Genomic DNA, 27,997 nt, shown 5'->3' on the forward strand with positions numbered 1-27,997 from the left:
CATGTGTATGTCCTGCTCAATCAACACTTGAGCAATCAGTACTCTGCGTACATGTTAATTGTTGAAGCATGTTTTGAGAAAAATGAGCCACATAATTGGGAAGTTTTCACCATCACTTAACAAAATAATCCACCAAAATATATATTCTTGTAATTCATTTGCCGTAGAATGCAATTTCAATCCGTCCAAAATGGCATACTTTGGGTTTGCAATTTCAAGTTCTGACCTCAATATATGTGATTTTGGATTGGCTAGATTTGTATTAATGGACAATATATGAAGTACAATATTTTGGACGGATTATATATGTTGTTACGAGATGATATAATACTTCTGAATTACGCGACTCATTCGACCCAAAATTTGCATTGTCAATTAGCATATGGAGATCAGTATGTGCTCCATTTTTTGCTGAAATGTTGTTTGGGAAGCCAGAGACACGATTTTTAAGCGGCTTCTTTGTGGAAAACCAGAGCTAAAGGGTGAGTGTTTCTTCTTTAACCAATTAGTGTACAACTCGAGACAAAGACTAAATCTTGAGCATATCATACAAAACTTCGGGACTTGGCCGGTGGTAACTAATAACCATATACAACATCAACTTCTCCCTCCATGCCATAGTTTGATGGAGCTCGCGATCTACCTCTAGAGGACGCGTAACTGCTCAAGAAACAGAGTGCGGCCAAGCAAGCATTTGTCTTCCCGAGTTTTGTCAATCTGTAAACGATGGATAGTTGACAGGAAAAAACACCAGTTGCGTGCCATGGTTCAAGCTGTATACTTGTTTAAAGATGCACGTAAGTAGTCCTCCAATATATGATTAGAACAAAGTTGGAAAATCAAAGGGACCTGATGACTTTCTTGCTTCGGCACACTTTCATTGGTGTATAATCATACGCAGATTATATATATTTCCAACTCTTTTTTACTGATTGAACTTGAGAGATGAACTGATTGAAGAAGTCTATATGAATGGGAACTGACAATTATAGATTGCTCAAAGATCAAAATAATTATTTTCTAGATACTTCATTTATTGTTACATGAATATTTCTTATTTCCCACAATCTAATCTTTCCACTGTCAGACAAGTAAATGAATGCTTTGTTCGTTCTTGAAGAAATTCTCAGGGTCAACGACGGTTTTCGCTCGAACCAACCAGTCGAAGCTGTTCTGGAAATACTTGAGACCCCAAATTCTGGCTTGTGAACAACTTCTGGTCCATTATCATTGTTGGCTCCAATATCAAGATCCCTGTAATTGAGGTATGCCGCCCGAGGTAATTTCGAAACATACGGAGTCATGTAACTGTAAAGTCTTGTGATCAAGCTTATTAACTCTCTGAATTTTGTGCTTCTGCTGCTTCCCAAGACACCGAATGCTGGATTTTGTACTTCCCATCACTGGAAAAAAATTGAATCCCTATTTTATTTTATTTCTCATAATCTGCTTAGATTTTTCTGAATAAAATCCTATCAACGCAGTATGCTAGAAAATGAGTCGAGATTTTAAGATTTTTCGGGCTTCTTTTTTTCTTTTTCTTTTTTTACTAATGAATGTTGAGGTTGAGTTTGTTCTATCCAAACAAATAACTTGTAGTTGATCTGGATTAAAATTGAGAACAAATTAAATAGAAACACCAAAAAAGGACTAATAATCGAGCTTGCGTAAACAGGTCACGAGCTAACTCGACTCGTCTTGCACCACTAATCCCAAGAACCAAAGGTGAAGGAAAGTTTTTGATGAGGAGAATGAAAAAATATGGAGGAATCAATTCAATGGCAGATTATCCACAACATATTTCTTACATCTGGAATCGCTTACTTTTGTGTTAGCGAACAAGGTATTGCCACCAGACATTACAGTGCTTAGATAAATAATGTGTTTCATTTAGTAGACTTGTGTTAAAACATCAAAAGAAAAGGGTTGGAATTCTCGTACCTCTTTAGTCTCTACCATGGATATATAAAATAAGAGAAGTTACGATTAAGAATGGAGAATGTGTCGTTGCAGAAGCCAACTCCTAGAGAGTGGATAAAAAATTACAGGCTTGGGACGAAGTTCATCTTTTAGGCGACAACTTCGGGACTTTGCTGGTAGTAGTAACTATATATACAGCATCAACTTCTCCTTCCATGCTAGAGTTTGATGGAGCTTGTGATCTAACTTTAAAGGACGCGAAGCTGAGCCAGGAACGCGGCACAAAGATCAAGAAACAGAAACTGCTGCCCCTGAACTCTCTGCAGGTCCAGCAAGTACTTCTCTTCCTGAGTTTTGTAAAGCTGTAAAATAGATTTTGAGAAGTTAGACGACGATCTTTTGCATGGAGTCGACAGGTAAAAACGCCAGTTTCAACTTTCATGTCATGGACTCGTGGTTTGAGTTCTACTTGTTTATAGATGCATGCAAATAATTCGAATCTAAAGATTTTATGCATTGGTAGGTTTCATTAAAGCTACTTTAGCATTATGATTCTAATATAAATCATGTAAAAAAAGTGAAAAACCATCACCTGAACTTCAAACTTGACGACATTGGCCGACCTAACAGCGCCATCATTATCCATAATAGCAGAATAATCGCCAAAATAATTATTATCGAGCATGGAATTGTTGATCATTCCTTCGTGGCAACCAGGTCTGCTTGGAATCCACCTGCACTTCATGTTGTAAGGTCCAACCTTTTTCCAGTAAACATTCAATTCTTGCAGAGCTTTGAGAACTTCTGTCATAATCTCACGAGGATGGGCTCTAGACTGTAAGAAAAATCCAAAGCTCGACATAAGTATCAAGAAGTATAAAAATAACATCAAATGCACGATATGAGGGGAATGTGGCGACCCAAAGATTCTTCTCCGGATAATAAAGAAAAAGAGTATGAACTCGGACAATTACCTGATATTATGACATTAACTCGTTTTCTTTCAGGCAAGAAAGCTTCATGAATATCCCCCAAAAGACAATGAAATATAGAAGATGCCAACTAACCTGGAGTCCAAGCGCCCATCTCTTGTCAGCAGGAAACTGTCTTCCTCCAAGTTGCTGATAGTCGATTCCGGATAGCCGTTGCCCTGCAGGAGATGGTACTGTGTCACTTGGATTCATCCGATCATTCCCGAATTCCTACAGATATCAGGTGTGATTATACATAAATAGTCAGGCAAACTGAAATATGAGAGTTTGATGACGTATCTAAGACCAAGATTATTGATTTCAAAAAATGCAAAATAAAAACAGATATCAGAAGCAGGTCCAACTTCGTAACACGGGCATAAAATTAAAAGGCATACCAAGGATTCTTGGAACTCAGCTCCAAGGTAACCACTGAAAGCTCGACACCGGTTGTCTAGAAGCAAATAGTATGTTACGGTACCCTAAAATATGGTAAGAAATCAGAAATTTTCAACCTCAATAGGTAAGGTGATAACATCATGAAATTAACCTCATTTTGAACCCTGTTTCGAAGAGAATCAACGAGGGCATTCCGGTCAAATCCCATCTTGATTACTTCCTGAAGAATCTCTTCATCAATCTGCAAGTGATAAAAATCCTTGAATTAACAGAAAGAGGTTTTTACAAGCTAGAATTTCAATGCATGGCACTAAACTTACAAAACAATCCTGTGGATTCGAAAAAGTAACAAGAAAATTAACTATTAAAGAAGGGAGAATGAACCCCTTGCACCAGAGAACAATGAGACACACATGCAGCATAATGCAGAAGTTGAATGGATACTGGAAATACAGCAAGTTACATTTCTTTATGTTAAGCAAGTTAATTAAATGGACAAGACTATAAATCAGATGAAGCAGAAACTTCAATGTGCAAAAGAAAAACATAACCACTGGAAATTCCATAACCTTTTTAGCTTGTTGTGCCGTATCCGGTGGTGGCACAGCCAAATAACGTGGCAGATGAGCTTGGAACCAAGGGTGTGCACGAATATCAGGTATAGTCATTCGCTTCATAGGGTCAACTATAAGCATTCTTGGAATCAAATCTCTTGCACCAGCAGATAAATGGCTGGGAAGGGTATATATTCCACCCTACAAACAATTCAAAGAATGTGAGAGTGACTTTCTAACATAATATCAACACTTACACATCACTTCACTATCATAGATATTAGACAGCTAGAGATAGTTTGTGCACTATTAGATACCAAACCATCAAGGAGAATGATGATTTAACAGTTGGAGTCAAGGACTAATGCCTTCTATCACATAAATCATTTCACTGATCGAGGAAAATTGTGTAACAAAGTTTACTTCCGAGGAAACTTCTGAAGAAAAGAAACCATGTTTTACATTCTATGCTAACTGGTAACAAACTGTGATTCCTAAAATAAAGAGTTAAAAAATCAAGATCCCGAGCATTTTCTAAGCTTGGGGCCTGATGGCAACCTGTGTTTGTGTCATGTAGAAATCAGCTCCAACTAGCATATTCACACCTGTGAAGGCTTGAACTGTTTTAGATAAAGAAATAGTTGCAATAACTGTGATAATCAATATCTTGGTCAACTTTATCACCTCATCTTGCAGGAATCGAACAAGAATTTCAACCAAACATGGACGGATCCAATATAACACAATAATCTTGAAAAAAGTTGACATAAAAAGTCAGTATCAATGTACCTTTATTTTTTGAAAAGGTTAGGAATGTTTTCATCATCAAAAGGAAGGGTGCCACAGAGAAGTGCATATAGGATAACACCACAACTCCAAACATCCACCTCTGGCCCCGCATATAACTTCCCAGATATAACCTGTGAACAAATATCATAACCACTCAATTTCCATTCTCCTCTAAAAATGACCTCAATTAAGATTTGTCAAGTGTACAAAAAGGAAATTTATAATTCTTGATCACCGCTGATACTTTTTATCTAGTACCTCTGGAGCGGCATAGTTGGGGCTACCACAGCTTGTCTTCAGAAAATGGCCATCACGCATAATATTACTCAAACCAAAATCAGCTATCTTCACATTGCGTTTAGAATCCAAAAGCAAGTTCTCTGGCTTAAGATCTCTATGAACAACCATATTTCTATGGCAATACTCAACTCCAGAGATTATCTGCGATCATTAGTACAAAGTTTCTAAATACCAGATAAAAACATGGACAATAGTGTAATTCAGAAACTGAATTACACCTTAAGCAAAAGAAATTCAGAATTTCTACACAAAAGAGGCATCCTACCTGCTGAAAGAAGGTGCGAGCTTCCTCCTCATTCAGTCTGCCTTTCTCCACAATATAATCAAACAATTCCCCAGACTTGACATACTCCATCACAACATATATGTCTGAATGTGTTTCCACGACCTCATATAGGCGTATAATGTGGGGATGCATGAACAGCCTTAAAATTTTAATCTCTCTTCTAACTGCAGAAAACAAATTGACATTAAAGAAAGTTGGTAAGGTCAACCACCGAGCTTGGTACAGCAAAAATTAGAACATTCAGGCATTATAGCATTTCAAACCAAGAAGAGTCTAAGTATATAACTACAGCTTGTTAAAATTATTTACACAGTAGGGACAACCAAGTTTCTATGGTGCCACTTAATTAAATCTTTTCATACATAATTATGTCGGTATAGAATTTTGAGAGAACCTCAACCTCTATTGATTTATTTATTAATTTGTTAGTAAAACTGTGGTTTTAAGGCATCTCCAAATAGTCGAGAACATATTTATGAGGGGAAAAAATATCTTCCAATACTAGGAAGTTCAACACTAAAGCGTAAGCCATCTATCCAATATTAAGATTATGCACAACCAACCAAAAACCTTTATCATCATTCATGAAAAAGATGAGCATAACACAAAGCACTTTAACAGTAGATTCTATGACTCAAGTTCTCCAAATTCACTCGGAAATGAGATTATATGGCTCAAGTTCTCCACATTATAATATGTTTTGACAAAATGAAAAAATCAGAATTTTGGTTCAGATCTGCAAAATATTATAGCAAGCAAACTAATCTATCTTGAAAACGTAAATTCGAAAGGACCAAGCTAACTTTCAGGAGATGCAATGTTGGCCATAGACTTCGCCAAGCCATTAGCAGAAGGTAAAGAAAATATACTCTGCTTAAATGATTAGACCAACCTTTTTCTTCCATATCCATGTTCTTTATTTTCTTACGGTTGAGGATTTTGACAGCAACTCTGTGCCTTGTCAAAGTATGCTCAGCAATTTTTACTTTACCAAAAGAGCCTATCCCAAGAGTTTTCCCAAGTTTGTAGTTCTGCAAAAAGGAATCCACGCTACTACCATCTTGGGTTGATCCATCCATATTCCTGAACATATGAAAGATGTGAGATATAAATCAGCAGAAACACGGTTATTTGGCAGTCTATTTTACCCTCCAATTGAAATGTGTTCGGTAAAATTGTAAAACACGCTACATGATCCATATGTGCATTGGGAAGAAAAAACATGTTTTAACGAGTAAAATCAAAACCTTAAATAACAATTAAATATCTAAAAACTTAATCTCATTCAAAAACCAGCACATGCCACCAAGAGGTTAATTTTTTTAAAACAAATGGCCTAGAAATCCTCCAACATGCATCAAGATTCAAACTTTTATCCTAAATGATTCAGTTAAACACCTCTAAACAATTTAAAACACAATGTAAGCATACTAATTTAAAAATAATTTATAGCGAAATCAAGCTGCTGATGCCAAATTCACCAAGTAAACATAACCAAAAAAAAGTGCATCACAATATCCCGGTTTTATTTCAAAAATATCACTTCACCCCCAAAGGCTCCCAAATTTATTCGAAAATACTTCACTTCACCCCCATAGGCTGAAATCTTGATAACTAAACTAGTATTCCACTCATACTTTAACTTGCAACAATTTTCCCATCCCAGATCTAAAAAATTCGTGGGAAAACTACAAAACAACGAAATTTAAACTTTATAACCATCAACAAGCACAGTAAATATGTAGTCGTTAAGTTCCGAGGCTGCCCAATAAAAGGGTTCACAAAATATAAGCAAGGAACACGCACTGTAACAAGTAAAACGCAGCGACTATGCTAATTTATAGCTAAAACAAGCTATCGATGCCAAATTCACAAAGTAAACATCACAAAAATTGAGTTCATCGGAATATCCCAATCTTATTCTTAAAAAACCTCAAATACAACATTTCACCCCTAAAGGCTCGAATCTTGATAATGAAACTACAATTCCCATCAAAAAACAAACGTACACCTACTTTAACTTGCAACAATTCCCCGTCCCAGATCTAAAAAATTCATGGGAAAAACGAAAAACCACAAATTTTAAACTTCATACCCACTAACAAGCATAGTAAACGAAAATTCGATAAATTCAAAGCCGGCCAGAAAAAGGATTCAGAAAATATAAGCAAGGGACACGCACTGACACGAAAAACAACGGGACCCAGTTGAAGTACGGACGGACTAACAGAAACCCACTGCATAGCTAAAGGGAATTCAAATAATAAAGGTAAAACAGAAATTTTAACTCACAAATTTCAAGAAATTTGATTCAGTTTGTAGTTGATGGATTCCTCCAATGCGGGGAGAAAGGAGAATTTATTTGCTGACGTTGAGAGAAAGCTCAGCGCCGTAGTTCTTATTATTTTCTTTAATATATTTTTTTCTCGACCATTAATATTAATATTAGTATATTTTAGCAAGCTATACATATTAAATTTTAATATAAAATATAATTTCAAATATATTTAGAATTTTTTTATAAAATATAATTATGTTGATATATTATTTTTGGTGAATGAAACTCATTTAAATTTATATGATAAGTATATTCAATAATTTGTATGGGAGGAATATATAGAAATTTGGGAGAGTGAAAATGATGAAAATCAGAAATTATAGTGATATTTATAAAACGTTTCACCAACACGCCAATATATTTATTACGATTGTGATAACATATATAGATATAATTAATATTTTTGTTTGTGGTAAAATTTGTTTTTTATTGATATTTTTTGGGACTATAGTTAATTTACAGTTATATGAAAAAAATATAAAATTATTGTGTTTTAATTTGTATTTATTGTTTGGACAATGACCCAATTATATTTAAATTTTTGTAGTTGGTGTGCATTTTTTAGTGAAAAATGGTCATACCAAAGAAGGAATGACAAATTTAGTTAATATTTGAGTCACATTATTTATATAACCCAAAAGATAGAAATTGTTTTTAATGTACTTGATGGTATCAAAATTGTTTTTAAAAATTTAGCAAAAGTCTTTTGCAGATGGTAGAACTGCAAATTTTGACATAAATTTTTTCATAAATCGTTACACATAGAAAATGCTTTCTTTTCTGTCATTTTTCGTCTGTGAATTATTAATTAACCAACTTCATTCGTCGACTATATGTCATCGAGTATTTCTTTTACCCGTGAGTTCTAGACAAGGTATATTAACTACTTCATTTATGAATTTTATAATACTAGATATACATGTTTTACATAGATATAATTTTTTGTATGTTAAAAATATATTAGAGTGTCCAAATCAAAAAAAAAAAAAATGGAAAACCACCTACCCACTTGCTAATTCACAAACTAATGTTTTTTTCTAAAACGTGGTGAGAATATTTTAAGAGTGAGTCTCATGTGAGACCATCTCACGGATCATAATCTGTGAGACGGATCAACCCTACCCATATTCACAATAAAAAGTAATACTCTTAGCATAAAAAATGATACTTTTTCATGGGTGACCCAAATAAGAGATCCGTCTCACAAATAATACCCGTGAGACCATCTCACACAAATTTTTGTCATATTTTAAAGTTGAATTTATTTATTTGGTTGATTATTTTTAAATACGGCTTCAGGATTCCTTTATTTATTTATTTTAAAGTGAGGTTCCGATCTATGTTGATGCATTGCCATGATTGCAAATGAAATCATATATGTGAATAAACCTCTCAACCAACTGGATATAAAGGGTAATAGAATTGAACTACAAAGAAACATTACAACCTACATCATCGACAAATTTAAGACACTACAAGGTTTTCTTTTTCACAAGAAAATATAAAAGCCACACATGGTAAACAAAAGAGAACATAAACAAGATGCCAATATGGGATGAAGAGGCAGGCAGAAGGCTCAATAATCAGGAATTGACGAAAAGCGATAGCCTTGGGCACCTCTCCATGAATAGTATGCTATTCTCGTCTCATAGAATCCTGCAATTGTGTAGTGAGAGGTTAAATAAAAGCCGGGCAATCACAAAATCAAACAAGGAGGTAAGGATGAAGAATACATGAATCTAAATTTAGAAAGATGATGATTCTAAGGAGTACTTGATAGTTGATACGCCATGGAAGTTAAGTTCATCAAAAGGTAGTTCAGATATTGATAGAGGATGGTCATGCACTCATGTAAGAGAGACTACATTTATTTTATGAGATAGTCTAACCAAACTTTAGACAGCACATAGGTATTAAACGATGAAATTGAGAATCTTAAGATACCTGGAAGGAAGGTAAGAAATCCAAGTCCTAAAAGGCCATATGCTTGAGACGATTCCCCTTCCATGTGACCGGTCAAGATGAAGAGTGAGAGCAAGAGAAGCAGACATCCAAGGAGGAGCAGGAAAAGTGCGAGGATGATGGACTTCCAAGGAATTTTATCGAAGGCTTTTGGAGTGTAGTTGAATCTAGGATCATTTTGACTTCTGTTTCCATCATTGTCGTAATCATCTTCGTCAACAGCAAGACGACTATAGTTGACATTTCGTCTAGAAGCCATATTATCAACTAGCTGTTAGTGAAACGCCACAGGGTTGTGCAACACACCTTCAGGATAACACAAAAGAGAAGCAAAATTAACAATTTTGTTACCTTCTCATCTTAACAAAAACATAACATAAAAAATCATTGAATAGATTAATGATGTCCCTGCAAACCAGAAAAAGAAAGTATGTCCTGACAATAAACCAAAAAATTCATGATCCCAGGTAGAAACATTGGTCCCCATAACATCTCGTAAAATAAAACAACCAAAGCCCCATTTCCGAAGAAAAATGGAAAGAAGAGTCATTTCGATCTCGTTCAACTTGTGAACTACACTTGTGCAAAGATTCGAGAACTACAATCAATACCCATGATCAAACTTTCCAGATCCTACTTTACCATATGTATTAACTCGGGAGTAGCTAAAAAACGATGGCGGTCGAACATAATTCTTTTTCCATGAAATGACTAAGAGCCGTGTCCCCTCGAGTGCTCATAGAAGAGACCTGTCCCATGAAGGCTGAAGCAAGCACATCAGTAAGACAGTAACTCAATACCAATAGCCAGAAATAACAGGTTTTCTACTTCCATTCACCAATTGATGTCAATCATACGAAGTCAATACAAAAACATGGTTTTATCCAGCCAAGAAACACAAATTACACTGAAAAAACATACGAGGCACACATGTTAAACAAATTCAAAGCCAATATCATAGTGAAAGCGAACAAATGAAGAGGTAGGCTAATCAGAATATATCAGTAAATTTGTAAAAACACACACGCCCCCACCCCAAAAATCCAGAATCGTGTTAATCTAACAAAAATTCAGAAAAATCGTCACATTTTCAACTATAACAACTCAATTCCCGATCAGAAGCCAGTACGGTTCAGAATCCAAATCCAGAAGGTATCTCAAACAAGTCAAAACAACAATTAGACAAGAAAATTCAATCAATCATGCCGAAAACCTACCTCGTATTACGATATTAACACCGCCGGCGGCGCAAAGCTGGACGAGCAGAATTTTGATGTCTCCGCGAACAAAGTTGAACGAAGAAGCAAGGCGGCGTATTTTAGCCAGGCCAGTCTAATAACAAGATATCGGGCTGAGAAAATATATTTGGGCCGAATGTTATAAGCAAAACATTTGGGCCTTGAATTAAGAGCTCTATCAGGTGGCCCAAATACCAAAGATTTAATCAGTACAATGCAATTCTGAAAGACCAAGGCCCATGGTCCAGCTACCTCTATTTAACTTGGCATAGGCATGAATTTTTTTTTTATTCTGAGATAAATTAAGAATATTTTGACTTTTGGAAGGAAAAAAAATACCCTTGTACTATATTAAAATTACTTTTTTTGTGCAGGGAAAAATAGAATTGGAAACAAGGGTGTGATTAAAAAAGAGTGGGTCTCATGTGAGATCGTCTCACGGATCATAATCTGTATGACGGATCAACCTTACCCATATTCACAACAAAAAGTAATACTTTTAGTATAAAAAAAATAATATTTTTTCATGGGTGACCCAAAAAAGAGATCCGTCTCACAAATACGACCTGTGAGACCGTCTCACACAAGTTTTTGTATTAAAAAAAATGCTAGTTAGTACAAGGAGGTGAGATATGTTTATTTTCCTTAAATTAATATGACTTAGTCTTTTGCAAAATGGATCGAGTAGAATTATTAAAATTCTAACCAAATACAGGATAAATCGGTTAAACCAACCACAACACAAACCAATCCATTGTACCAAACAAGCCCTTAACTTGAAATTTCACTTGTGTTTTGAGGAATATCTACTATATATTCAGTGGAGAGTGATGAAAAATAATTATTTGTTGTTTCTTGACATATTTTTTGCTATTTTTGTATTATCCTATTGTGTAATTATCTTTTATGTATTTATAAAATTTTAAAAATAAACATTTGATATCTAATAAAATAATCATCTGTCACTTGCATGTAACATAGACACTTGGCTCTTGAAGTTAATTTTATGTTCTTAGTGAAACATTTTGTGTCGATCAAGCATATGCATCGTTCGTCTAATATCGTGGCACACTTTCTTGTTCATAGAGCATTCAATGGCTCTTCTAATTTACTTTGGCTAGATGAAAATATTTCATCTTAACTTTCTTGTATTGTAACTCGGGATTTACCGACTTGAAGTTATGAATCTTTAACTTTAAAAAAAAAACATAGACAAATCAATATGCATTTCCACGTACGTCAGCCTACAAAAAACCCGAAAAACTTGTATATACACTCCAAATCGACCCAACCCGAAAGGTATCATCAAATAAATCATAATGCACGTATACATTTGAGTGTTTTGGAGCTTGATAGTGTTAAAATGCAGTGAATTTCAACTTGAAACAGCAAAAAGGTCACAAAATAGATTAAATGAGCTAGTTATATTGTTAATTGACAAAAAAATGATCAAAAACCTAGATTATACAAATTTGATATATATTTTTTCTTCTAGAATAGCTAGACAATTGTTATTTATGTAATTATTTTAAATATTTATTTACTTGTTTTTTATATAATATATTTTTATGGTATATTTATTGTATTTATTATTTGCTAATTGAATTTTAGCATTATTTATAGCAATAAGATAATCAATTTTTAAATTTTCGCTTCAATTCTCATCGAACACAAATACGGTTCCACACACGTTATCCACTAAAAATAAAATAACAATAGTAAGAGCATCTGCATTGGCCCTCTCCAATGTGAGTGGGCGTTATAACGCCCACTCACAGGAGAGAGAGGGTTGGGCGTTCATACATATGAACGCCCATGTGTCAGTTTATTTTTTTTTTTAAAAATTGCACATTTAGCGACGGTTTTTTAGAACACCGTCGCTATTAGCGACGGCTTTAAACAAAACGTCGCCGATTTACTGACACGCGGGCCCTACGTGTTCTGAATTATATACGAGCACGCAAATAAATTGGTCCTTTAGCGACGGTTTTGAAACAACCGTCGCTATTTGCTTCAAAACGGTCGCTAATTGCGACGGATTTTTATAATCCGTCGCTAAATGTTGTTATATATATAAAAACAAATTATTATTAATATAAAATAATAATAATTTAAATTTCTTAAAAAATTTGAGATTGAATTTATTTAATGTAAAATAAGAATAAGATGAATGAGTGGACAGCGGGACCTACAAATAATGAGTGTGGATGTTAAAATGAATGTGAGAGAATAGATGTGTTAATGTAATGTATATGTGGCATGTGGACCCCACGATTTTTGATGAGGTGGTGAGTATTATAACCGGTACCAATGCAGATGCCCTAATAACTACAATCCCCATCAACCCACACGCAATCATTGTAATAAAAGAGTATATATACAACAACCCCACGAGCCATTATTCATTATTATTTATCGGTGACTCTTGGTTATATCGGATCACAAATCCAAGATTTACAAGATTTTTTTACTATACATTATTAAATTTACTTAAAGTGTTTATTTAAAATATTTATTATTGTATATTTACAAAACTACTGTTCATCGGCTAAATTTTATGATACAAATATCTAATTTTATCCGAATCATGATAAATAATTAATTTTATGTCAAAGATATTGTTTTTTACTCTAAGTATAGATCGGATCGACCCATCTTACGAATATAGATGTGTGAAACCGTCTGAATGGAAAACTAATCTTATATATCCCGACCCTTAAAAAGATATTATTTTGAACACCCATTCAAGATCCCTATATCCCCACCAATTTTAATAAATTGCCACTATCTTATATGCTTTCATATATTATTGAAGGCGGGGCTGTGGATTGGACATGGATGAGTCATTGTTAAGGAACTTAACAACAAGCCATGATACACGATGCATTTACATTTATTACAATATTTTTTGTTTTTTGCAAAAATATCTAGTTATTATATTAAAATTTAAACTCCAAATATTATTTTTATAATTAATTAGATTCCTTGTGTTTTTATAAACATTAGGAATAACCAAATAAGAAATCAGATGTAAAATTTGATAGAAATATTTAATTTAATCTATTAATATTTTTTTATAAAAACTTATCCTATCAAAATTATATTTAAGAGATGAAATAATATTTAATGACGATCAAAGAATATGTCTCGTTAGACAAGTCAACATTACTCGTATTCATGATAAAAAGTAACATTTTGACATAAAAGTTATATTTTTTAATGGGTGACCTAAATAGAATATTCGTCTCACAAAATTGACCAATGAACTCATCTCACATGAGCTTTTATGTTTGGCAAAAACTTGTGTGAGACGGTTTGTAAGACAGATCTCTTATTTGGGTCATTTATGAAAAAGTATTACTTTTTATGCTAAGAGTATTAATTTTTATTGTGAATATCGGTAGGATTGACTCGTCTCAAAGATAAAAATCCGTGAGACCGTATCACAAAAAATCTATTCTTTATGTTTAAATAAGAGCTATTGCAGATCAACATGATCTCTTCTCCCCTGAAAAAAGTCATAGAAATTCCACCTGTTTTGGATTCTCATTTTCAACGAATAATAATATAATAATAATGATGATGATGATAAATTAAGACTTTTCTTGGGAATTTTTTTTAAGGCTTTTCGAACGAAACAAATTGGAAAAGTCAATGTACATTTAATTCAAGGGGTTTTGACTAGAACACACAAATTGTAAGCTGGTAAAAACGTGTGTGAGACGGTTTTACGGGTCTTATTTATTTGTGATACGGATCTCTTATTTGGGTCATCCACGAAAAAGTATTACTTTTTATGCTAAGAGTATTATTTTTTATTATGAATATGGGTAGGGTTGATCCGTCTTACAGATTAAGATCCGTGAGACGGTCTCACATGAGACCCACTATTGTAGAGTGAGTCTCATGTGAGACCGTCTCACGGATCATAATCTGTGAGACGGGTCAACCTTACTCATATTCACAATAAAAAGTAATACTCTTAGCATAAAAGTAATATTTTTTCATGGGTGACCCAAATAAAAGATCCGTCTCACAAATATGACCCGTGAGACCGTCTCACACAAGTTTTTGCCATGTTATTATTATTTAGATGTAAACGAACTAAATTGAGTCAAATATGATAAAAATTTAAAGGCTTCGAATTAGTTCTATTTGAGTTCGAACTCGATACGAAGTTCGGAAATTTTAAAAAAATCAGCTTGAATTTGGTTTGAATTAAAGCTCAAATTCGAGTTCAGTTTATAATATTCAAATATGTTCGCGAACTATTGGAAAATAAATAATCGAAAAGTTCGAAATTTATTTAATACATAGTTATATTATATTAATAAATAGTAAAACTCGCAAATTATCTGTCGAACAAAATAATTCGAGCTCGAGTTCGACTCGAACAAAGTTCGAGTTCAATTTGAATTTGATAAACTCAAATACAAATAAAATATTTTTTTCAAATTATCTCAAAAAACTCGTTATCCGACTCAATTCATTTACACAGTTGCTCTCACTCTTGACTTTGTATGGGATGGCCAATGTTCAAATTACATTATAGTCAACGTCAAATATTCAGTTATCATAAATGATAATAACAATATAAAAACAAGCAAACGAAAGCTCCTAATTTTCTTGCTTTGTTTCTCTCTACATTTTGCAAGAACGCGGAAATCTATAAAAAGAAACACTCGTTATTGGAGAAAAAGGCAAAAAAAGGATTAGAATTGCTGTTTGGATCCGACGGTCATTTCTTTCTCGTAGCTCTGCAAATTGCTCTTCATCTTTGTGTATCCTTCCGGGAGAGGGGCACCCCCAGGAAACCTTTTTTCCGCAGTTTCCTGTTTGAATGTACGTACAGAAATACGGCTGTTGACGCGTATGTATGTATTACGTGTGTACGCGTTTCCTTGAAATGCGTCCGTTTATACGCGTATGTATGATCGTGTTTACGTATGGATGCTGATGAATGGATTGATGTTGTCTTTATGATTAATGGGTTTTCAAGAAAATGCGTATGCTTTTCTTGATGATATTTTTATAGATTTTCTTGTTTCTTAATTTTTAAAAATGGTTTCTTGGTGATTTACAGCTTTTTAATTGGGTTTATTATATTTCCTGAGATGACATTTTTTTAGCAATTTATGTATTCCGCTTCTTGTCCTGTGTGAGCTGTGGATTTGTTTTCACATTTCCAGTTTCTTGAATAATTCGGTGTTTTCCTATTTTTGAGGTTCTTGATGGTGACTATTAGTTATGGTATCATTGTGTACTGCATTATATACAGAGGGCCACCCATAGCCCATATATTTTTTTCTCGGACCTTTTTGTGATTTGTCTTGTATTGATCATATGATAAGGATCCATATCAAGATATTAGCATGAGGAAATAGATCATATAATAAGGATCCATATCAAGATTAAAATGAGGAAATCTAACCGGGAGGGCTGACTTATGGTATTGGGGATGGGAAAAACTCACATTGTTGGAAAAATTACTTGTGAAATTTATTAATCGAGGTGTCGACTGTAATTGCTTGCCGCTAGCCCGGGCTCCACCTAGTCCATTTGGGAAGTTGTCTTTGTCTGTATTACCCTGTTATCTTTTTCATTTTTATTTGATCTTAGAAAGTGGCTTTCCATGGCCATTTTCACCCACTCCTTTTTCTTTTTTAGAACTTTAGAACACACTGAAAAAGCCAAATATAAAAGTTGCGTTTGTTGGAGACACAATTATATGTGTTAAGGTCAGGGAGAGGTCTTGAATTCAAGCCCCATCACATCCAATTATGTAAAATTGATTCCACGTTTCAAGATTAGAATAGGCTTATAAATTACAATAGAATACAACTTGTGTGATAAAGATCAAGTTAACTTATGGTTCTAGAAAATGTGTTGTTTCAGGCATTTCGGTTAACTTTTCAGATATCGTGTAGGGATGTTTAACCTTGTCCTCCATGGTTTCCCCTAACATAATAACATTTGTTTACTTTTGATGTGATGTGGATTTCGTAAGTAATTACCACCTCTTCTTGCAACCAACTGATCTTTTTCTTTCTTTTTTCCTCTCGTCTCTTGTACAGGTCCTATGGGGGAAGTGGTGTGTACAATTGATCAATTTTGAGTTTAAAAGATTGTGTTGACCATAAGAAAGGGGACCCATGAGTACAAATATTGGTAAAAAAAGGTTGAGTCGTGTTAAGGTATGATCACTGTAATCCTAAGTGTAGAGATGTATAAATAATTCATTTCTTAGCTGTCGAAGTTGGAACAATTAACACAAGAAACAAGAATTATCACTCTATCTGCAGCTGTACTATTAGACATTTCCACCTTTATGTATCTCATTTTGCAAATTATGGATAGTTGTGTCCTTGAGATGATAGTAGAAATTCAAATCTAATTCGTGCTAAATCGAGAGAAACACTTCGTTATGTAGCATAAATTGTTAGATGTATTGGTCTCATGGGTAACTAGCACTTGCTTACCTGTATCTAATGGTTGATGCTACATGGAGAGTCTCTCATTCTAGAGTAGACCAAACATAGAAATGAGAATTTAGGAAATGATTTGACTGTCGAAACTGAGTCTTTCTTGGAAGATGAAAAGTGCCATTTTTGGTACTTACTATATTTCATTTCAAGCACTTGGAGCTCTACTATATTATGTTACATAATAAATCATTAAAGTCCATATTTGGTTTTGCACAGATTTAGAACTGAGTTATCATAATGGGTGCTTGCGTATCTATACCAGCTACGACTTGTAAACCATCGAAGATCTCCAAAGTAAGGAAGAAACATCGTGGTCGTTCCAAAAAACATCATGTGAATTCTGTTCTGGATGTAAACAAGAAAAGGGCTAGTGATGCTGGAGCTCGGGTGGCAGATTTTGCTCTGAGTGAGTTTGTTCACACAACTACCACCTGCAGAAGATCTGAGGTGTCCAATTCCACGTTTCATCTCACTCAGTTGCAGTTGCAGTGGCACCATAGTCAAATCGATGCTAATGGTGAGTTCTTGATTATTGAAATGTTAATTTTGACAAAGACGTCAAGAGTCTAACTGAAGAAAATCAGTTTTCTTTAATATTTCTTGCATTTTATTTATGTCAGCTAGTAATATCTTGAGCAACAGCTAGTAATATCTTGAGCAACAAGAACTGTCAAGTTATAATGACTAAAGACAGATTAATTTCTTGAAAATGATATATATATGTACTTTTATAGGAGTTAGCCAGGAAGACGTATGGTTTGACACACTTAGCATATTAGAGTCTGACTCGGATGATGACTTTAGCAGTGTACATGGAGGTAAAAAGATTGATGTGTTTTCTTTTGGGTAACCAATGGTTTTTGCATTCATGTCCAAGATCTTTTGCTGGTCTGTTTTTATGTATTCCTGTCAATTCTTTTGTTCCGCAGATTTCTTCCCCTACATTCCAAATGTACCAGTTATTCAGTACGAAACTTCATCGTGCTTTTTGGATAGCAAGTGCAATTTCAAAGAATACCATGACAAATATCTGAAAGTAGATAAATGTATAACCGAGAAGCTCTTAAGCAATGATGGAGTCAAGGACTTGAAGGGACTAACTTTCGTAAATACACAAGGAAAAGAACTTTCAGGTTTTGTGAAGAGTGAAGAATCTGGTAGCAAGAAGAAGAAAAACTTAGACCGGGCTTTTGTGAGTTTTAATGGGTTAAAAGATGATAAAATTTATTGTGATGAGAAAACTCCCCAGGATTTGTTGAAATCCGTATTTCCTCGGCTGCTTCCATCTGTAAGTTTTAATGACAAGATCAACCTTGCCTCAAGTTCAGGACCACAATATCAAAGAAAGAAATCCACAACAGTCATCAGGCTTTCCTTCAAGAGGAAATCTGTTGATGGAGAAGAAAAAAATGAATGTCGTGAGTACTTTTTATTTATGGTACCATGATAAAACATTATCCCAGATAAACTTCAAGCATCCCTATTGTTTGTGATATTTGATTTACTATATAGTTTGAAATATTTGAATTGTATAGTTACCACTAACCATAGTATTTGGTGCAGCTACAAAATGATAGGTTCTACACATAATCAAACATTGAATAGGTCAATCTTACTCGACCTGAAAATAACTTTGATCTATCCAGGTGTAGCAACAAAGTACCTTTATCGTCCTAGAGCGGGACTTTTGATTCCGTGTTGCACTGAAGAGAAGCCAACTTCTGGAACATGGTCTGAAATTGAACCTTCGACTTTTAAACTCCGTGGAGACAACTATTTCAAGTATGTTTCTCTCCTCCATCTGTTGTCCGCTAAAAAATTTCAAGCGATTTTCATCAATTTATTGACAATTTAAAGCATTGCAGAGATAAAAAGAAGTCTCCTGCACCAAATGTTTCTCCTTACCTTCCCATTGGCGTTGATTTGTTTACGTCCCCAAGGAAAATTAACCACATTGCGCAGCATCTTGAGTTACCCTCTGTAAAAGCAGATGGGAAAATTCCACCACTTCTAATTGTTAACATTCAGGTGATTTGATGTCCGATTTCACCTTAATTCCACGTTTTTGGTTGAGGCCAATTTAATCTGATATAAATTTCATCACGCAGCTGCCCGCTTATCCAGCATCCATGTTTCTTGGCGATGGTGATGGAGAGGGCTTGAGCCTTGTCCTGTATTTTAAACTTTCAGGAAGTTTTGAGACAGACGTATCTTCCCAGTTTCTGGACAATATCAAGGTACTATATCGGTTTAATCACTTGTACAATGCTGTAAAATTCCAAGGGTCTGGATATTTAGAATATTCTACTGAAACCGATGTTTTTATGCTGCAGAGATTGGTGGATGATGAAATGGAAAAGGTTAAAGGTTTCGCTAAAGAATCAATTGTTCCCTTCAGAGAGAGGCTGAAAATCATGGTTGGGGTGGCTAATGCAGAAGACCTTGTATCGAATTCGACAGAGAGAAAACTTCTGAATGCTTACAATGAGAAACCTGTTCTTTCTCGTCCTCAACACGAGTTTTATCAGGTGACAAAAGTCTTCCAATAAAGGCAAGATAATCATCAACACTTGTAACATGGTGATTACCAATATTTAGCTTCCTATATCGCGCAGGGTCCCAACTACTTTGAAGTCGATCTGGATATCCATCGCTTCAGCTACATAGCAAGAAAGGGACTTGATGCATTTCGTGAGCGATTAAAGAATGGAATACTCGATCTGGGATTGACTATTCAGGTTCATTACGTTGAGCCAGCACTCATTCCTATTTCTTTCTTCTTCCTGAAATCACTACTGAAGCCATTTTCTTGAAAAAAACAGGCCCAAAAACCAGAGGAATTACCCGAAAAAGTCCTTTGCTGTGTGAGGTTGAACAAGATCGACTTTGTTAATCATGGCCAAATACCCACGATTGTACGTCTTGATGATGATGACTGAGACTACATTTAGCCATGTTATCCGGCCTTTCGAAGCGGCTAGAGAAAATTTCCAGGCTATCATTGTCTTCCTCCTCTTCTGGATCCAAGTCCAAGCTATCCCACAACCAGTTATCAAAATAAAAAGAATCTTGTTTTGTTGTTGATTCAATCACATTTTTAACTTCTAAAATTTACCCTCTGATAATTAACATCTTGTAATAATTATGTCTCCAACAATTCGGTATGTTAATTTTTTCATCGATTTCTCCAAGTTTTATTATTCCAGCATACAATGAAGAAGAATGTCATTTATTATTTTAGTGATCATAAATTTCATCTGAATGAAATGAAGATAACAGAAATATAAAAATATTTATAATTGTACTAAGTATATATATTTTTTATTTGATTAGTTAATTGCAAAATCTTCATGATGTTTGAAGTATTTTTGTTAAAAGTGAGCAAATTTTTCGAACAATCAATTTTTAGATTAAGTAGAAACTTGTGAGAATAAAAATTTGTGTGAGATGTCTCACAGGTCGTATTTTTAGGTCATCAATGAAAAATTATTATTTTTTAAGCTAAATGTGTTATTTTTTATTGTGAATATCGGTAGGATTGAGTCGTCTCACAGATAAATATGTGTGAGACTGTCAGACAAGAGACCTACTCTTAAATTAATTAGCCAGACTCTTTAATTTCTTGATTTAAAGTGTTCTTAACATTAAGGGGAGCAATAATTTATTTTTTGATTGAACCAGAAAAGAGTTTATCAGCAGATAACTATATATAAAACAAATTGTAACAAAATCTTATGTACAGATTTTGGATCAATTCATGAGTGATTTTATGTGCTAATTGCATCAACCCCTTTTGAAAAGTTGAAAATACATAAAACCTCCTAAAATTATTGATATTTTAATATATTCTTTATTTTTCAAAACTCAAACACAGTTCATCTTTATGTTATAAAAAGTCAAACATATTTACCCTTTTAGGAGGTTTTATAGCCATTTTAAAAAAAATAAGAGTTCTAAAATGCTATTATTTTATATAGGTTATAAAATTAGATTAGATTAGATCACTCTAATCGAATCTTTGAACTTTATCAATTTCTAGTTTCTACCACTACTGCAAAAATGACTGAAACATGTCCAATAGAAGATTTGTTGAGATTAATAATTGTCACGTTATTAGAAAGATCGAAACATAATATTTTAGTTTTTCTGCGGTTTAAAATATTAAAATTGCACCATCACCGTGGACTAAAATTTTTGATAAAATCAAGATTTTAAAAAGTATTTTGAAGATCTAATTTTGCTTGAGAATTCGGATCCAACGGCCACCTGAACTAAGTTGACGTTATGTTAACTGCACAATAAATGTTTTTTTTATGACCACAATAAATGCTTATATGATTGTTGTTCGTTGTGACTAACAAAATGTTATTTCTGTTTTTTCAGTTCTCATTTTTTATTTTGAGTAGGTATTTTATGAGATGTTTTTGCGAATTTTTATTTATGAGACTAGTCAAACCTACCGATATTCACAATAAAAAGTAATACGCTTAACATAAAAAGTAGTATTTTTTCATGGATGACCCAAATAAGATATATGTCTCACAAAATACGACCCGTGAGACCGTCTTACACAATTTTTTCTCTCTGGTTTTTTAGCTTGAGAAAGATGTTTGTTATTATTAGGTCTCAAACTTGACGTCTCGTCCCGTTGTAACCACGATAAATTCTCCGTTGTAACCACGATAAATTCTTTTATAACCACGAATAGTGAAGTAGAAAATTTAAGTTCAAATCACTATAAAGATTATTTTTAAAATTTGCTATTTACTTTTCTACACAAGTTTTTCCCCTTACTGAGAATATTCAGGACCACTTGAGTTATTGCAACACTTCTTTAACCAGTAAGTTAAAATCTTTACTGGTCAATTTTTAAATAAAGTCCTAGACGACATGCTGTCTAGACTGTTCATTTACTCAAAATATTCTCGATGAGCTGCAATAGTTCGTGTTCTAAGAATGTAAACACATATGAATTAAATTGAGTTTGATCTTAAATTAAGTTATAAAATATTCGAAGTAATTCTTCGTTAAGAAAGCTGCTCAATTTAAAGCTTTTAGCTTGTATCAATTGATTAACTGAAATAAGTGGATCAGTTCTTGTTATATTTAGTTATGGTGAGAACTGAACTGATATCAGCTCGAACTGATCAAATCAGTTTAAAAAAATAGTTAAATAATTAAATACACAAGATATGTTTATAGATGTTCGGAGAGATCAACTGCTTAATAGAAACATTCAACAACAACAACAAAAAGCACTGTCGAAAGTTTTCAAGTAATACCTCAACAAATATAAGAACGGGAAACATAAGTTACAGTGTCTTAAATCATAGCTTTTTTACCAAAAAAACGTTACCGACTCTACCATATTAAACAACTACAAAATGCCAAAGACAACATCCGAATCTCATAGCATTCATAAACAAAGGTATTGAGAGAAAAAAAAGGGTATAGAAATGAAGAAAGTTGGTCTAGTATTCTTCTGCTACAATGAGTAAAAGTCATAAAACTTTACAAATATATTGGATGTTTATCACAAATGATCACCTTGTATTTGTACTTCATTTTCTTTATGTCAGGCCATGGATCGAGCTAAGAATTTTCGCGCAGTTGATTTGATATACAAGCAAAAATTGGTGCAACACTCAATATTTGAGCGAAAAAAAGCTGGAGAAGCTAGCACCTTTGTTGGAACCCCCCGAGAAGTTCTATCACATGAAAGTTTCATGCAGGCCTTTATCCATATATTATTGGAACCTTGAATCACAAATCTGTAGAAAAGACAGCAGAACGAAGATTTCATTGAGAAAGTAAAATTGGGTTCTCAGTTTAACTAGATGCAATGCATGTAGGAGTTGAACATGGATCTGCCATGATGGTGTATAACTTTCTCACCTTTGTAAAACCGGGATCTATGAAGAGTCTGGCTATGCTGTATCGAATCTATTTCTTGAGACTGATGGATCAAAGACCCTGAATATCCAATCCTGCCTTTCTTCTTCTTGATATGATTATAGTCCTGTTGAGATCAAGGAGAATTGGATTCGGCTTGTCAGAAATTCAACACAGTCCCTAGTCGAGGGAGGCAATTTCATATCTTTTGATGAGGCCAAAAAACAGGATTTCCTTTAAAAAAATACATCTACAGTTTGAATATTTTTTTCATGTGTCGGGGGTTGATTGCCCCCGCCCGCTCCCCTCTGGTGGATCCCCACCTACCCATGGACCTTCCACCACAAAAGTCTGCATGAAAGAGATTGACACAAAGAACACAGGGAAAGCCTATCTACCAGTATTTATATATCCCATTTCCTTACCAGTGATAATTCCTGTGGATCACAGCTATCAGATTTGTCCAAAGAATCGCGATGATGATGAATTTGCACTCTTTCCCTATTCAAGGGACGCTTGCCTGCTGCATCACTGTGAACGTTTCCTGAAAATTCATTGGTATCTAGCATATCTGATTCCAAATAATCTTGCGTGCAAAGTACACTGGATGGCTCTAATGCATTGAACTTTTGACTTCTTGAACTGGTATGGTGGCTATGTAACCTTTTAAATACATCCTGCTGCTTTTGCCTTTTGCCCCATGCAAAACCGTTGGATCCTGTCACTTGAACAGGTACAGAACGGATGCTGGATCCTTGAGATTCATGTGTCATCTGAGAAGCTTCAGACAAGGCCTCTGATTTTGTATCATAGGATAGGTTCATTGACATCCTAGGATCGATTCCACCTCTTCTACGATGCATATTTGTGCTGCCACCGTGGTTTCCACGAGCACCATGCATGTTGGTCTCGACCTCCTTTGAAAGGAGAAGAAAAGTTAGTACAAATGGCCATCTAAAAGTGCAAAAAAACCATGCTCAGAAGGAGAGAGAACCTCTGTCGGAACAACTCTGCAGAAGTCGCTTGGTTCTTGCAGAGTTTTGCGGATATTCCTTGAATTTCTTGAACCAGCTGAGACTCGTGCAGTGGTGCCCGTCTTCTTCCTGAAAGTTCGCAAACTTTAGTTTGATATTTGAAGAAAACGGTCACGATAAAAGGCTTATGCAGAATGTCATAGTACTCAGTTTATCATTTTTGTGCTATTAGTACTGTCCAAACTATGGTTAAACTAATCTTGTGTGCACCCGTATATTGTACTCAAATCAAATCTAGATATTTTAGTGCAGAAAATGAAACAGGTATTTTACCTTCGTGCTTCTTCACGAAGTTTCGCATCAATCTCCTTGTTTGGTGGGAACTTAGGCAGGCTTGATGGATCACATGCATAAGGTTTTGTATTGAAATACTGACAAAAAAGTAACAAAGCCATAAATAAAGAGCTTTGTGTGATAAAGTTGGCATATTCAATTGTTTTATTAGAAATCTTACCACAGAATCAAGAGAAGAGGTAGCAGTTCCACGCTTGTAAGGTTCAATGGAAAGAAATGTCTCTATAAGCCTAACTGCACTCTTTGGAAATTCTTTACATCTTTCTCGAAGTGTACATTCGTAAGGATGCTGGGGTTTAAACATCGTCGCTAGAGGAAGTCTTGATGTTTTCCAGTACTCATCCGGTGGAGAACCACAAAGTTTGAAGATCTTATGCAATTGCTCAACCTGCAGAAGCAAAAAATTAAGCACTTCCTTGAATTTGTTACAAATCGAACTCCATATTGAGAACATTCAAACCTCGTTCCTGCCCTTAAAGAGAGGCCTTCCAAGAAAAAGCTCAGCAAAAACACAGCCTACGCTCCACAGATCAACTGATTCCCCGTAACTCGTTGCGCCCAAAAGCAGTTCAGGTGGGCGATACCATAGAGTCACCACCCGACTGGTCAAGGGTTGCTTGTTTTTCGATCTCAGAAAATTTGCCAGGCCAAAATCAGCAATCTTCAGAATCCCTTCATTATTTACCAAGATATTGGATACTTTAATATCACGATGCATCACTCCTCGAGAATGGCAATGCTCCAATCCACTCAACAGTTGTTTCATGTAGCACTTAATCTACTCTCATTACAAAAACTCCAATCAGAAGACAGAACTGAGTTTCTTCATAATCTTAATGTCACCAAAATGATTCATGATTGCACAAAATCACAGTTCAAGTACGTTGCTTAAGAATATAACAATCAAGTGCTAAAATGTTACAAACTAACCTGTGAATCAGAGAATTTTATATCAGGGCATGACAACAACCCAGAAAGGTCGTGTTCCATATATTCGAAAACAAGATATATACTACAGGATAACCGGGAAGTGATGACGCCCTCAAGCTTTATGATATTTGGATGATCAAGCTTGCGTAGAATCGTAATTTCTCGAGCCATGAATCTCACACTCTCGGGCTGAAAATTGTCGAACCGTACTTTCTTAAGTGCAAAGAGCTTACCAGTCTCCACATCACGAGCCCGATAAACACTGCTGTAGGTACCTTGTCCAATCTATATAGGCAAAGATGGAATTATATCAATTATGTCGAAGTTTCATGAATACAAATATGTCGCCTAAGCTATATATTACATTACCTTTTCGAATCTTTCGAATTTGTTTGATTGCAAAGGAAGCCATCCGTCAATGGCTTCACCAGCCACAGCCGAGAGCCACGCCGGCCATCCAGCAGCCACGTGCTCGCCTTCTATCAACCTTCCGAATTTAATGCTAAAAACAACTTTCTTCTCAGAGGACCCTTTCTTTAATGCCTTCAAATTTCCAGAGGAATCCAGAAAACCGTGTCTTTTTCTCCCAGATTCCTCCTCCTCCGCCACTTTATCCACCTCCACCTCCTCGTCCTCATCCTCATCCTCCTCCTCTTCTTCCTCCTCCTCCTCGGGCTCCTCCTTTATCTTTTCCAAAGGGCCAAATCCTGGTTTGACATGTAAAGGTCCAGAAGAACTCAACCGTCTCGGCCTATGGCTAGGGAAAGCAGCTCCAACTATGGCGATGACAGAGGCGGAATCATCAAATTCAGGAGAATCGGCCTTTATATTCTTGGAGCTAATGCAACCCATGACCCACTAAAACCCATTAAAAGAACGTACCCGCCAGTGCTAATATCCAAACCGATCGAAATGGGCCAAATTCTGTAGGGGTTGAATGGAAATGACTCACCCCTATAACCGCATCAATGCGGTTGCGTTGGATAAAGAATTTGCTCAGGAAAAAAACAACTGAGAAAATTCTTCAACAACGGAACCTTTTTGCGGAGGGGTGACGCGAGAGAGAGGAAGGGAGAGCGGGAGATTTTCTTGTCATTATTCTTTGTCACATCTGAATGTTTCAGTTGCGAGATATACGGGCACAAAGGGAAGAAATTGATTTGCATTTCGTGTGTACGATGAATGGTTCTTTGACGTTTGTTTCTTGATTTTGAGACAGTTGAGTTCCAAGTTTCTGTTGGTTCAACAGAAAGCACGATTATAATATATATTGATTGAGTGATCCTATAATTGTTACAAGAGTCAAAATCATTAGTTCGATTATCATGAATTATAATTAGTACAATTATGGTAGACAGATTATCGGGATGTAAGTATTCCGTGGAGATCGAAACCAAATTGCAGTTGAATTTAATACTTTTTCAATTTTTAAATCTCAAACCGAACACACAGAATTTATCAACTGGATGACAAAAACTTGTGTAAGACGGTCTTACAGATAATATTTTGTGATACAGATATCTTATTTATGTCATTCATGAAAAAATATTACTTTTATGCTAAGAATATTACTTTTTATTGTGAATATCGGTAGGGTTGATCCGTCTCATACATAAAGATTCGTGAGATTGTCTCACAAAAGACGACTCCAACCGAATATATCTATCTCGAATAACTAAAACTAAACAATTTCTACAAATAGGAAAATGGATACTGTCTTTTAAACATTGTGAGATTGATATATAATTAGTAAAATGACTCCAAATTCAAGAAAATTTAACTAGAGTGGCAAGTTTAAGGCGGTCGGTAGTGGCTTAAATCAAGGTTTTGAAGCTCAAAATATCTTGCAAGATTTCAATTATTTTCTTTAATCCAATATATATAATGTAAAAATCTATAAACTGGCACTCGATAAATTAATATTTCTAAGATAATAGTTTTATTATTATAGAAAAATTTACGATCTCGTCTCTCTAAATTTATAAATATAACTAGAAAAATTTAATAACAATAATATTGTTATTAACTTTTTCTTGAAATGTAAATTATTTCATATTTTATCTCTAATTTTTCTCATTGCATCCAAAAAATTTGTCATTGCGTTCTCGAATTGCAGCAAAAAAAAAATGAAGAATTGTGGAGCTGTGAAGGCTCCCTTTCCGTAATTAAATTCTAAAAGTTGCATTCGTATTATACAGTCAATATTATTTGATTACTCAATATAATAGATATTATTCAATTTTTTTTAAAAAAATAATGAATATCATGCCTTGTTTTTATAAATAAATATTTGCAATGAAATTTATTTTTATATTAATTCATAGAATACGATAGAGTTTTCTAAAACATAATCATTTCTATATAATTAAAAAATTTAACACATTTTGAAATTAATAAAAAAAAACCTCAGATAAAATCTAAGCTACCAAATACAGTATACGAATCCTAAATCGAGAATGAGTCAGTCTCATGTGAGACCGTCTCATGTGAGACCGTCTCATGTGAAACCGTCTCGCGGATCTTAATCTGTGAGACGGGTCAATCCTACCCATATTCACAATAAAAAATAATACTCTTAGCATAAAAAGTAATATTTTTTCATGGA

The 27,997-nt window shown here is 34.5% G+C and overlaps 3 protein-coding genes and 1 pseudogene across 11 annotated transcripts; 1 reads left to right on the top strand and 3 right to left on the bottom strand.

Annotated features, from left to right (window-relative positions):
• Nucleotides 1–1,752: 1,752 nt before the first annotated feature.
• Nucleotides 1,753–7,343, bottom strand: LOC140841554 (SNF1-related protein kinase catalytic subunit alpha KIN10-like; annotated as a pseudogene).
• Nucleotides 7,344–8,958: 1,615 nt separating this feature from the next.
• On the bottom strand, nucleotides 8,959–10,871 carry LOC140841555 (uncharacterized). Of its 3 annotated transcripts, none has more exons than XM_073209068.1 (4): nucleotides 10,737–10,871; nucleotides 10,162–10,282; nucleotides 9,502–9,825; nucleotides 8,959–9,213 (listed from the first exon to the last, which is right to left on the bottom strand). In XM_073209068.1, the coding sequence occupies exons 3-4, from the start codon at nucleotides 9,776–9,778 to the stop codon at nucleotides 9,134–9,136; spliced, it is 357 nt and encodes a 118-aa protein (XP_073065169.1). In that variant the 5' UTR covers nucleotides 9,779–9,825; nucleotides 10,162–10,282; nucleotides 10,737–10,871; the 3' UTR covers nucleotides 8,959–9,133. The 3 variants fall into 3 exon arrangements, with proteins under 3 accessions (XP_073065169.1, XP_073065168.1, XP_073065166.1); XM_073209067.1 differs by having other exon boundaries at nucleotides 10,162–10,268; nucleotides 10,737–10,865; XM_073209065.1 differs by lacking the exon at nucleotides 10,162–10,282.
• A 4,400-nt stretch (nucleotides 10,872–15,271) lies between these two features.
• LOC140841556 (uncharacterized) lies at nucleotides 15,272–20,426 on the top strand. Of its 7 annotated transcripts, none has more exons than XM_073209072.1 (11): nucleotides 15,272–15,631; nucleotides 16,832–16,951; nucleotides 17,459–17,759; nucleotides 17,977–18,060; nucleotides 18,172–18,660; nucleotides 18,889–19,024; nucleotides 19,108–19,270; nucleotides 19,351–19,479; nucleotides 19,576–19,770; nucleotides 19,858–19,980; nucleotides 20,065–20,426. In XM_073209072.1, the coding sequence occupies exons 3-11, from the start codon at nucleotides 17,480–17,482 to the stop codon at nucleotides 20,179–20,181; spliced, it is 1,716 nt and encodes a 571-aa protein (XP_073065173.1). In that variant the 5' UTR covers nucleotides 15,272–15,631; nucleotides 16,832–16,951; nucleotides 17,459–17,479; the 3' UTR covers nucleotides 20,182–20,426. The 7 variants fall into 7 exon arrangements, with proteins under 7 accessions (XP_073065173.1, XP_073065175.1, XP_073065171.1 ...); XM_073209074.1 differs by having other exon boundaries at nucleotides 15,272–15,627; XM_073209070.1 differs by having other exon boundaries at nucleotides 15,272–15,599.
• A 2,122-nt stretch (nucleotides 20,427–22,548) lies between these two features.
• LOC140841557 (cyclin-dependent kinase C-2 C-like) lies at nucleotides 22,549–26,575 on the bottom strand. The gene is made up of 9 exons (XM_073209077.1): nucleotides 25,762–26,575; nucleotides 25,393–25,677; nucleotides 24,923–25,240; nucleotides 24,623–24,850; nucleotides 24,442–24,539; nucleotides 24,129–24,237; nucleotides 23,560–24,051; nucleotides 23,138–23,261; nucleotides 22,549–23,013 (listed from the first exon to the last, which is right to left on the bottom strand). The coding sequence occupies exons 1-9, from the start codon at nucleotides 26,242–26,244 to the stop codon at nucleotides 23,006–23,008; spliced, it is 2,145 nt and encodes a 714-aa protein (XP_073065178.1). The 5' UTR covers nucleotides 26,245–26,575; the 3' UTR covers nucleotides 22,549–23,005.
• Between the last annotated feature and the right edge of the window lie 1,422 nt (nucleotides 26,576–27,997).

Source organism: Primulina eburnea, chromosome 9 (assembly GCF_022965805.1).
Source record: "Primulina eburnea isolate SZY01 chromosome 9, ASM2296580v1, whole genome shotgun sequence".
In the NCBI taxonomy this organism is placed as follows: Eukaryota; Viridiplantae; Streptophyta; class Magnoliopsida; order Lamiales; family Gesneriaceae; genus Primulina; species Primulina eburnea.

Coding starts and splice junctions, on each gene's coding strand:
- LOC140841555 (XM_073209065.1), bottom strand. CDS start 9,778: ATGGCTTCTAGACGAAATGTCAACTATAGTCGTCTTGCTGTTGACGAA. Junction 9,214..9,501: donor ATTTCTTACCTTCCTTCCAG/GTATCTTAAGAT, acceptor ACACAATTGCAG/GATTCTATGAGACGAGAATA.
- LOC140841556 (XM_073209072.1), top strand. CDS start 17,480: ATGGGTGCTTGCGTATCTATACCAGCTACGACTTGTAAACCATCGAAG. Junction 19,771..19,857: donor CTCAACACGAGTTTTATCAG/GTGACAAAAGTC, acceptor TATATCGCGCAG/GGTCCCAACTACTTTGAAGT. Junction 19,981..20,064: donor ATCTGGGATTGACTATTCAG/GTTCATTACGTT, acceptor TGAAAAAAACAG/GCCCAAAAACCAGAGGAATT.
- LOC140841557 (XM_073209077.1), bottom strand. CDS start 26,244: ATGGGTTGCATTAGCTCCAAGAATATAAAGGCCGATTCTCCTGAATTT. Junction 25,678..25,761: donor AATTCGAAAGATTCGAAAAG/GTAATGTAATAT, acceptor TTGCCTATATAG/ATTGGACAAGGTACCTACAG. Junction 24,052..24,128: donor GCAGAGTTGTTCCGACAGAG/GTTCTCTCTCCT, acceptor CTCCTTTCAAAG/GAGGTCGAGACCAACATGCA.